This window comes from Acanthisitta chloris, unplaced genomic scaffold (assembly GCF_000695815.1).
Source record: "Acanthisitta chloris isolate BGI_N310 unplaced genomic scaffold, ASM69581v1 scaffold13029, whole genome shotgun sequence".
Taxonomy (NCBI): domain Eukaryota; kingdom Metazoa; phylum Chordata; class Aves; order Passeriformes; family Acanthisittidae; genus Acanthisitta; species Acanthisitta chloris.
In genome coordinates, this window is record NW_008693395.1 from 52,521 (window position 1) to 64,579 (window position 12,059).

The 12,059-nt window shown below is 45.5% G+C and overlaps 1 protein-coding gene across 1 annotated transcript in view; it reads right to left on the bottom strand.

Annotated features, from left to right (window-relative positions):
* Window positions 1-12,059, bottom strand: part of RASAL2 (RAS protein activator like 2) — a 104,281-nt gene that overhangs the window by 15,274 nt on the left and 76,948 nt on the right. Inside the window, 7 exon segments of the mRNA XM_009083063.1 lie at window positions 1-29; window positions 684-920; window positions 1,771-1,915; window positions 4,660-4,804; window positions 6,629-7,183; window positions 7,997-8,095; window positions 9,637-9,790. The exon segment at window positions 1-29 is cut by the window's left edge and continues 30 nt beyond it. Coding sequence (XP_009081311.1) covers window positions 1-29; window positions 684-920; window positions 1,771-1,915; window positions 4,660-4,804; window positions 6,629-7,183; window positions 7,997-8,095; window positions 9,637-9,790 — 1,364 coding nt within the window.

The window sequence follows — 12,059 nt, forward strand, 5'->3', positions numbered from 1 at the left end:
AGGCCATGTACTCCTCCTTAATCCCAAACCTGCAAGAAAGGGAAACCCAGTCAATAACTTCTACACAAAACACAGAGTACTAGTGCTTACAATCACTTAAACACTTTAGAACTGCCTTTCTGACAATTTGGAGGAAAAAAACCCAACAAGGTGGACACCTGAAGAGATTCACTGCTTTTTGGGTCTTACTTGAATGCTACCAATTCACTGTTCATATTACAATCAAAGGCTTCACACATCTCTCCCCACTCCCTCCCACTGACTCTCTCCTCCCCTTCTCTGCATCTCCTCTCCCCTGTGAGAGACATGCCATGCCCTTTGTATCACCCAGCTAGGAATTTTGGAGGAAGAAAGGAGGAAACCCATGATTCTTAGTGGGAACAGGCTTCTTTCCTTTTGAAAGAGCATGCACACTGACATGGTCATGCATGACTCTTCTTGCTTTTATACTGTGCCACATCCTCAGAATTCAACACAGCTCCAATCTGCATGTGAAAAGGAGAAGTTATCTAGCTCAACACTGAGGTGTCTCAGGGGGGAACAGCATTCAGATCTAAGCTGTTTCCTCCTTTTCTAAGCCTGGCTTCAGTTTGCCAAAGAATCAGCTGCCTGTGAGCATGACTAGGAAGTAAGGCTCTCCTTGCCCCCTCCTCCCCCAGATTTCCCTGTCATTGGCAGCATACTTGGAAAAATTGGCGAGGTTCTGGATGACTTTAGCGATCAGGGTGAGCGTGCGAGAGGTCTGGTCGTCAGGGTACTCCTGCATGAGGTTGAACAGGCTGGGGGACATGATGGCAGGGCACAGGAAACGAAGGAAGAGAGAGGCACTGATCAGGCGTTCAGCGATGTCCTGCTTGCCCCTGTTCAGGCACTGCTGCTTCCAAGAGGCAAACACCTCCTTCAGTTCCCGAGGGAACACGCTGGAAAACAAGGAACCAGGAAATGAAATGGCACTGGCAATGAGATGCAAGAACTTGAACTGGTGACCAGTCACCTGAAATAATTATCTGTAAGAAAACATCGTCTCTTTTTCTCTTCTAGGCTAGGTAATGTCATTAGGCATCTATACATAGATCCCCATTTAATCTGGTGATACTTAAGTAGTCTTTACAGCATCCCTTGTTCTTATGTGTTAAGTGAAGCCGTTTCCAGACATGCTGATTTGCAAGCTAAGAACTACTTAGCCATTGCTGCCCTCGAGCAAACAGTGTTAGAACACTGAAAACAACAGAACCAAACTGAACTCATCCCCATAACTGACAGTTTTACCTCGCTTGTTAAGCTCTCAGCACTGTGCATGTGCTTCACCCCGAAGCAGAAAGGCCCCTCATCTTTCACTGCCACTCACAGATTAACAAAAATCTCCCTGCCAGTGTTTCCTCCCTGTGATTTCCTGCTCAATTCCACAAATCTGGAGGGTCTCAAAGTTTACTGGACATATCAAAATTTGCAGCTTTTTATGCTGAGTTCAAGCTAAGCTGTTATCTCCTCACTTTATTCCTTATCCAGTCACACTCAGTATGTGTCGCCTTGGCAGAGGATTTGGGCAGAAGCTCCAGCAGGTATGGTGTGTGGGCTGGGACCTCAGTCTGGGGACAAGTCCCACCTGCAATATGGTGTCACACGTAGGAAGGCAGGGAGGAAAGACATCAGGCTGGGAAGATGGATGGGTCTGTGCTCTTTTCCCTGTGCCACTGCTGTTCTCTCACAGTCAGAGAAGGAAAGGCACACTGAGCAAACGGGGAGAGAAGGGGAGGGAAGATGCCTTACCAGTAAGAATTGATAATCTTGCAGAAGACCAGCTCACAACACATTTTCAGGTTGCTCCGATGATCTGCTAATTCACTCTGTGAACACCTGCTGGGATCAGCTTCACAGTTTTCATCTGACTCATACACAGCCTTGATAAACTCCCCTGGAAAAAGAGAAGAGGATGAGAAACCAGGGTAGTTACAGGAAAAGCCTACTTGACACGTCTTTAAATCCTGCTAATGTCTTTCCTTGGCAACTGCCTCTCCTGCTCCCAGTGTCTGCGACAGCCTCCAGACACCAGATGTTGGGGACACGACTCCTCCAGGCCCTTTCCAGGCAGAGCACATGCTGGACCTGACCAGACAGATCTGATGCTTCAGCCTCCTGTGTCCTCGCTGTCCCCAAGCACAGGTGCAATAACAGGATGGCTTTGCTTAGCAACCCTGCAGACCCTTCACTCATGGCCTTAAGAGGAGGATTTGACTTTGTATTCAACCCGTGTTGTCAACAACAAAATTATCTGCAGTCTTAGAAATGGAGCTCTGTGCTATTTGTCTTGATAATTTCCCCAGGAAATGCACTTGGCAGTAATATTTATTTACATTATTTCTAAAATTGCCACTTTTTTTTTAAATTTTACAAAGTGTCACCTTGCTCTTGACTAAGAGTAATACCCAAGTGCTACCTAGATGCTGCTAATTTTCTCAGCCTCTTATATCAACACCTTTCAGCATTTTAATAGCCTGCATCTTCCAAACTCCTTGGCACCTCTGTTATCCCTCCCTTCAGCATCACAACAGTAACTGCACACATACAAACCAGATGAAGTTGCCTTTGTCTGACACACTGGAATGAACTCCTCACTGCTTTCCCCCTTCTATCTGCAGGCACACCAAGTAATTTTTAAACTGTTGGTGTTCACTAGGAAAAACTCTTTATTCACTGATTTAATGACTCAGTGTCTTTCAAGTTCATCTCCTCAGATGATTTGGTGGCTCTGAGCTAACACCACAAGGCTTGTTTATGTAAAAGGGGCTTGTTTTTTTTAGCCTTTGCTTTCTTAAAACCCCATAAACACCTTCCACCCCCTCCCCAAATCTCAGCTCAGCAGTGTTGTTGCAAGCAGAGCAGGCAGCACATTTTCTTAAGGTGGGGTGGGTTTTTTTTTGTGATGGGGCTCAAAATATTTCTGCTGAGGGCATCTGAGGGCATGTATTTGCAAAACTCTTGGCATCACTTTTGTTCAGTCAATTCTGGTTTAACTGTTGTTTACTGGATATTATGGTTTTTTCCTTAAGCACATTTGAAACTTACTCTTTGTGGCCCACAAGACCCTGCCTTAATCATATACATGATGCCCTTCCAGACGTGTCACACTGCTAATGCCAAGTGTAGGGTCTTTAATCTTCTCAAAGAACGTGGCAGCTAAGCAAAATGACATTTAAAACTTGACAAAGGATTAGATGGGGATGTTGTCATGAGCAACGTTACTCTGAGCTATAGACAAGCTGGACAACCTTAGGGGGATTTTCCACCTCTCCTGTCTGTGATTTACCATCTTATCACTCAGCACTAAATGATGTATTAGAAGTCATTAATGTTAAATATTTTTCTGCAGTCACTGCACATTAAGGAGCTTGCAGTCAGATGTAATAGAGTGGTCCCACAGCTGATGGATCAGTCTGCTGGGAAGCACAGCATGAAGTACCAGGCAAGAGCCTCTGACTGTGACTTACGCTCAGTGGTTCCACCCATGAGAATAAAACTACCAGAACAGGCTCATTACACTGCAGAAATGGCCAAACTGGGTATAATCACAGAGCTGACTACACTGACCCTTGGGTTTAGCCAGCCAACTCCTTGATGCCTTGCCAGTGTCTGGGATTGCTATGGACAAGAGAGACTGCTGGGAAAGCAAACTGCCTGGCTTTTTTTTACTTCTTGTGAGAGGATGTGGTGTGTGACTTGCCTTTGGCCTGATCTTGTTGCTCTTGTATCAATTTCCAAAGCTTTCTCCATCCCAGAAACAACAGGGGCATGGGTGGCTCGTTGTGCAGCTGTGGATAAGAAGACTGTGCCTCCCTGGGAAGAGCTGACTGCAGGGTTTCTGCAGAACAGAGCCTGAGTTTGGCTCTCTTTACTGCTCTATTTGTGTGTACAGTAATTCCCAAGGCAGTGTCTTGTCCACATTTTGGTGGAGGGGAGGACAACAATACAATTATCAGAATCCACCCCAGCACATCAGTGTGGATATTAAGACCCTGTTGGGGCAATGGAGTTGGAGATCACAGGTTGGCCAGGCAATTTTAATAAGGTAATGACTAATGGACACTTGGGATAAACACAGGCAGGATGCTCCCTAGACAGGATACATCTTGATCTCCTGCCCTAGGATGCTCAGCAGCCCTGCAGCCTCACTCCTTGGCCTTGTTTCTTTAAGGACTATGTGTCAAAATCCCTTTTCTAAGCCTGTTTGTGTTTCAGATGGAACAATCATCACTGCCCACAAAGAACCTGCAGTGCTAGACCTCTTCATCACACTAGAGACACCAAACAAAGTTACCCAGAAAAACGTAACATGGTAATGCAAACTTCAGAGGGACTCAGTTACACCAAGCCACGTTTCCCTTGCCTTGGGTGCTACTCCTGCAGACACCAAATTGCTCCCCCCATGTGGAGGAAGGGCATCAAGAGTTGTGCACTTTGCTGTCTGATACTAGACACCTGGGCTGAGTGCTGAGGCAGTTCCTTCCCATCCCACATTCCCAAATGCACAAGGTCTCAGCCATGCTGCACACAGTTCAGGGTTAGCCCTTGCAGTGCAAAGCAGTGACAGAAACTTTCTTACCTAATGCATCAAGCAGATACTTCTGTCCCATCAACTTGAGGTATTCCTCAGAAACTTACCTAATGCATCAAGAAGATATTTCTGTCCCATCAACTTGAGGTATTCCTCAACAGCTTTGGTAGCAAGAGTGTTCTCCCTGAAGATCAAGGCATCATGTTCCCCACAACGATCAACCTCAGCCATCACCAAATCTGTCAAGAAGTCCTGAAGGAAAAGGTCAAGTGGGAAGAGGTTACTTTAACCAGACTCAGTTGGGCCAGGCTAACAGCAGAAGCCAAAAAGGAAGGATAAACAAAAGAGCCAGTGGATTACTGAAATAACTGCTCAGCTGGGACAAGAGCTGCAGATGCTACATCTGGTAAAGGCCAAGGCAATAGCCAAGGCTCTTCTTGGATTTATTACACTTATGAAATTATACAGATCACAAATTATAAAGGCAAGAGCAGAAGTCTAAAAGAAAACCTCTACAGCCAAGCTTGTGTTTCAGTTCAGCTCCTGAACAGAATCCCTCAGCAGTTTGTTTATCAGTGGCTGTGCCTGCTGAAAGGAACTGTGCTATTATATTTATCTTTTTATACAGAACATTCCACACAAACACTGGGATTTAAAAATCCAGACTGAAAGTGAGGCACAAGTTCTTACAGCTTGCTGAAATTTAAGGAAGAAGAATGCCTTAATAAGCTAAATTCACAAAGCAAAAGTGGTTCAGGGTTTGGGGAAAAAAATGTTTTATTTGTTGTGGATCTGTATGGCTTAGCTGTGATATTTGTTGTGGATCTGTATGGCTTAGCATGAACTGTATTCAATTGCCCTGGCAGGAATTATCAGCAAGCCTTGATACAGAGAATAACCTCTTGATACAGAGTCTAATTCTACAGTAATACTTATTTCCTGAAGAGATAGCTTTATTTGAGTCAAGGATATTTAGTACTCTTGGTTTTCAATCCATTACTGCCACTTCTTTTCAACAAAATCTGAGAGAATTCTTTCCACCTGGCACAAACTGGGAACATCCAGCTGCATCCCCATCAGGATAGCATGAGCTAAAGATGTACTCCATGTACTTTGGAGCTTTAGGTTAGGGCAGCCTGAGCCACTTGGTGGTTCCCATAGAAGTTCAAACCTTCAAACCAGGAATGCAAAGTTCTAACACTAATACATCCACCTGTGGCAGGTAGCACTGCAGGAATTCAGAGCCTGTTTTCCAGCAGGATTTTATCACAGTCCCAGCTCCCAGCTTCTCTTCATCAGACAGCTTATTAAGGACCAAGCTCCTACCACACACTATCACAGAGCACCAGCCTTCTCCAAGGCATAGATCAATGGGCATGTGATTATGTGAGCAGAAAAGGAGCTTTTTGGAACAATTAAATGTTGCTCTCAGCCATCCTTCCACATCTCTATCCCTCTGATTTGTGTTTGCTTGTGCTTAACTTACTCTAGCTGGCTTCACTGGAAGCAGCTGACTACAGCTTGGTACTACACACACACCCACCTGGCAGGCAGCACCCAGATAAATCAATGCTTGTTAATGCTTCCAGAAGTTCCCAGGACCTCCAGGATACTCTCCTGCAATCCATCTGAGGACACTGAGGCTCACTCTGATTGCTGCCTCACAGAGCACCATCAGCATGCACACAGAAGCCCTAACAACATCCTTGGGGCAGGTGGGATCACCATTACCTTGGTATAGATCCCCCAAATGGCTGTTCAAACGCTGAGCCGATCGATGTTGGCATTGATTCGCTGACTCAGCGCTGGCACACGCTGCTCATTGTATCACAGACTTCTTTAGAGAAGCAATTCTCCAGTTTACCAAGCTCTTATCTCTTAACCTATATCCTAGTTTCACCAATACAGGAAAGGTTCCTGAACTCTCAAGCTTAGGCCCTAATTTTTCAGAGTAACACGAAATTATATATAGTCCTCCTGCTTACCCTTTGTACACAGCTGCTTCTGCTGTTGCTTATGGGCATGGGCTCCCTCTTTTCCACCTCCAATCACCTACCAGGAGTCACCTGTGCTTACCTTTGCTCTCCCAGTGCTCTGGAGAATGTGCACCAAGGCACTAGCCATCTCCTCCTTGTTCTTGACGCTGATCACAGGTTCCAGCACGGAGCACAGCTGGGAGTAGTTGCTGGTAATATACTCCCCAAATTCTTTGTATTGCTCCATGGGAAGGATGTTGATGGTCTGGTAACGGGACTTGATCCGAATGGAAGGTCCCCCTGACTTCCCTTTGCTGGCTGTGGGAGTGCTCACTGGGTACCATTTCTCCACAAACTGGCGACTGGCCACGCTGGCTGTGGGAATGTTAACCAGACCCACATAATTGTCCTTGTCCTTCTTCTTTTTCTTCTCCACGTCCTTGTAGATGTGAACTGTGATGCTCTGAATGGCTGGGAGAGAGTAAAACTCAAAGTGCTCTCCCCAGAAAATGTTTTCTGCATTTGTTTTGCTGGTGGTGCGGGCAAAGAAAGTGTCATCAAGGCACAGCTCACAGAAGTATTTCTTCTTAGTGGTCAGGTCCTTGGCCTCAATGATCCAAAGACGGAGCACATATTCAACTCGATGGCAATTGTCCTGTGCAGAAGAAAGAGCTCAGTTTTATTGACAAAAAATCCCTGAAAGTCGAATATTTTCTCTTCTAAGGCAGCAGCAAAGTGCTGCCTTTTGTGTGCAAGTAAGGACAGTCAGAATTCAGACTCAGATTCTCTGATCCAGAGAGAATCAGAATATCTAGAAAACAGGACATTTTCTAAAACAAAGGGCTGTGTTTTGTGTGTCAAGAGTGAGGATTAAAACCTTTCTCTTCTCCAAAAGCTGCATCTGAAATGCTTTACAAAACAAACCCTGCACAGGAGCCCCTCAAAAGCTGCTAGACTGGTGTGGCACACTGTGTTGTTCACTCTGGTGAGTAACCCCCAGAGTACTGCTAGCCTGGCCCTGGAAGGTGCTCTGCCAGTTATGGAATGACTTATCAGACATTTCCAGCTGACAAATAACTCAATTCCCCTTCTCACTCCGGCTCCAATTCCTTTTACTTCCTGGGTTTTGGGTTTTTTTTTTCCCCCCCCACAAACTGTGCCCCTAGAGTGCAATGAAACCATGCCCCATCCTCCAAGGAGCAAGGTCTGAGGAGCTCAGCCTGCACCCTGCTCAGCAGGCAGTGGGGCAGGTATCAGGCAGCGCCCAGTGTTTATTTACTCATTAAAGGTTTGACCTACTGCACTCTCTGGAATGGCCCACGGCAGCTTTAGACACACGGATGAGCGTTCGGCTCCTCAGACTAAATTAATTGAAGCTGCATCTGTGGGAAGCCCTGGGACACTGGACTGAAATCCAATCACACCACCTCCATTCCCCCACTAATCTTATTTCCACAGTTTCTGTTACCTTCATGGGCTGTGCAATTCTGCGTATGTTTTCCATCCACCAGTCCCTCTCTGCTGCAGAGGAGCAACTGAAGCATTTACTGCCCTTGGAGTAGGTTACCTGGAACATGGAAGTGACAGGTTGAGTTCAGGCAAGCCTAGGAGACATGTAAGAGGCTGCATAAAGCAAGGAGGGAGATAAGCAATGCTTGAGTAACAAAGTAAACACAAAAAAAGCAGGTAAACAGGCACAGCAGGCAGAGAGGCTAAAGGGCCCACAAAAAAAGTCAGTTCAAATTTATACAAAACTCAAGAAACATATGAGGAGCACCAGAGACTCCACTTAAAGGCTTTTAAACAAAGCTTTAATCAACCAGCTAATTTACTGTTTTAAAACAGTTGTTGATCCATAGCTATTAAAGCTTTCCCCAGTTCAGGCCCAGGGGCAGATGATCTGCTTACTAACAGTGTAAAGACAGACAGAACTAGCAGTGCATTGATACAAGGCAAAACACACTGGAAATGATGACTTCAGCAAACACAAAATATTTCTAAGGGTCCATATAGACAACAACAAAATATTTCCAAGGGTTCATATAGACAGCAACAGCCTAAAACTAACCGAGGGAGTTGTGCTCTGCTCCAGCCCTGACGCTCAATGCCACGCACAGCTCTGCAGGAGGGAACCACCTCGGCTTCTTCCACCCTTACGTGGCCTGACAAGCCTCGTTTACTCTCCCCATTCATTTGTGCACACAATTACAAAGCAGTTTAAGGCAACAGCCTCACAGCTAAATCGTTGCCAGTACTTTTCACCCAACTCCCCAAACCTAAGCAAGGAAATTGGAAAATGCTTCCAAGCAGAAGAACGAGGCTGAAGCAAACAGGAAGAGTTTCTGGATATGTCCCGAGGGAGCAGAGCCTGATATGCTGGTTTACTGCCAGAATTTTCCAGCTTGTAAACAGCTCTTTGTTCCAGAAGTTTAGCCATGTCTCACTAATCCTGCTGACCTGCCACGACAGGCGACGATGGGCTCAGCTGCATCCAAACGTACACACGACTACACCCTTGGTGCTGTGAGGGGAGGACAGTGCTCACACTGTGCTCACACACAGCCTGTTTCTGGAGCACAGCTCAGAGCCTGCAGCCTCTGCTGAAACAGCAGAAGGATCTTTGGATCCTGCTCCAGAGTGCAACGGACATGTCCGCACTTATTGAAGCATCTCCTCTGCAGCTGCAGAATGGGCTGAGCTAATGGAAAGGAGCTCTGACTGGAAATCTCATTTCTCAGTAACAGTAAGTTCTCTAAATTTAATTTTAGGTGAATTTGGAGAGGCTGAACACAGAGCTTATGTACATATGTTCACTCTATTGTATGTATCAACCATACATTTGCGTGCAAACTACAAATGCTTAGCTATTTATCAGATTAAAGAGATTTTTCAATTAAAAGACCTGGTAATTGAAAAAGATTTCTCTCTGTTGAGTGACCTGATGCCATTAGCCTCAAGGACTTGAAAAATCACATGCTGGTTTGACAGCCCCCACCTCAATCTCAGCACAGCAGTGGCTGCTGCTCTGTTTTTCACCTACCAAGTCCCACTGCACTCTACAAGGGCTCAGGGCGAGTGCCAGCTGCGTGTTTGGAGTGTGCTCCTTACCTCAAAGCAGAAGTCTTGTCCCAGGACACTGCTGTGAAGTGCTTTGACAAAGACTGGTTCGTCCAATGCGAAATCCAGACACTCTATGAGGCTCTGTTGGTTCAGTAGAGACTCATGGGAACGGGACTCCTTCAGCTTGGGCAGTCCACGCGATCTGGGGAACAAGCAGGAAAAGAAACATCATTTTTCTCACTCTTAGCAAAAGAGTTGGCAAGATCCCAGACAAAGCTGCAACTTGTTGGTGCTTATTCAGAACAACCTCCACAATTAGTCTGCAAACCTTATGAAAATAACATTAGGCCAGTAACCCCAGACACCCAAGGGAACATCCAGCTACACATGCCTAGGAAGTCCATTCTCACCGACCTAGAAACTGTAGCTGCTGAGCTATCAGTGAAAGAACAGCAGCAAACCAAAAACTTCAGAACTTAGCTGCTGAAATTTAAAGCAAGCTCATAGGTAGCTTTGGATATAATGCTGAAAATTTCTATTACTAGGGACTTAGCAGAAAAAACCGTGGTATATTAGCAGCAAAAATCACACTGACCTCTAAATCTGTAACCAGAGAACTGGGACTACTCATTAGAGCAGATGACATTCCCCCCAGTACCCTTGATTTTTCTTCACACACAAAGCCTTTACACTAAAGTCAAATGGGCAAATTCCTTCCCACTTCACAACACTCAGTTCAGTCACCTACATTTAAATTTTGCATTTCCTTTTTCAGCTGCTTCTTCCAGTTTCAACAATTTCCCATTTTTGACACCTCCTTTCTCTTTTAACATCTTCTCACCAACACTTACTGCTTCTCCTTTTTGCTGACTGTCCTGCAAATCCCTGAGCTCCACCAGAGCTGGCAACTCCAAATTCACAGTCCCTTTTCATCCCAGCAGCCTTTTCTTTGTCCCCACCAGTTCCTGAACACTTCTCAAAAGACATATCCCACCACCCACTATGCTACAGCTTTTGGCAACCAACAGCAACATTATCAAACGTGCTCTAACACTTTCTGTACTCTCCCAGCTCCATTTGATGCAACATTCATGCACAGTGGGGAGTTGTGCTGTCAAACAGCACTGCACAATGTGCTCAGTTTAGAGGTGACATGGTTTCACCTCTGCTCCTCCTGACTCCAAACTGACACTGGACTACGAGCTTCTGCAATAAACTCATACAATCCTTGAGGCACAGCTTGCATCTCAAGGTTAACACCATCTGCAGACACATCTTGATTTTCCTGTAGGTGGAATTCAGTCAAAGCCTTCACAGATGACCAACAAGGGGGAAGAACAGAATCCCAGCCTGGCAGAAAAGGAGCTGTTTACCTGGCAGGTCTAAATTTTGTGAAGATCTTGAAGTCCCTACGTTCAGATATCCCTGAAAGTGTGTCCACAGATGTGGCTGCCCCTCCAGCAAGTGTGACAGAGCACAAGGAACAGATGTGAATGCAGAGAGGCATCAGCTCTCTACAGAGCATGCAGAGAAAGGCAGAGCTCCCAAACAATGCTTTCTCACCTGTGTTCATCCTCACAGTGCTTCCTCTTTCATTCATTCCCAGTATCAAGGCTCAGTATCAAGTGAAAAATGCTTAAAAGATGCTATTTATGGAGGAGTGAAAAGCACAGCTACCTCTAAGAGCTTTCTTAATTTTGAAAAATAAGTAGTTGTTGTATACTTCCCTCATTTATCTTACACAAAGAAAAACAACTCTTCATGTTCTATATCCTTAGCAAAATCAAATTCCTCCTACCTGTAAGCGATTCTATAGGGAAACACAGAGGAAAAAGAAGGTCCAAACATTTGGAAAAGGCATCTTCAGGACCACGAAGGCACCAAACCAAGCAGAGCTCACCTGCCTGCTCTTTTGTACAGAACGAAATGCTGAAGGTATTCAAGGAGATTCACCCGTGATAAGGTTTATTAAACAGTAAGGGAGAACTTTGTTCCCATTTAATATACTGCATGACCTAAGTGCAGGCTGTAAAACCCTTTGATGGGAGGAATATTCCAAAGACACTGATTTCAGATGCAAAGCAGCAGCAGCCCTGGTGTGAGTGCTTTGGCTGTGCTGTGCCTGCTTTGTTCTAACAGGTTCCAGCAGCAGCTGAACCAAGGCAAACTCCAAACCTCAGCTATGTGTAATTGAGCACTTGCTGCAGTTAAGGTAGGGCAAGTCTAAAATAAACACACCACAATACACCACTTTAATATCATCCCTGAAAAAGCCTCTCTAATTTCTCCTCTCAAGAAAGCACTGTTGAGGTCACTTGGCTCCTGTCCCTGCCCCAAACTCTCAGCAATTCCTGTCCTAACAAAGTACTTGGGTGCATGATGCAGAGGAGCTGACTAAGTGCCTGCAGTCAGCCCCTGGGCAGCGAAGGAAAGCACAGAGTGGTCACAAAGTGGGGGGAGAGAGAGGAGGG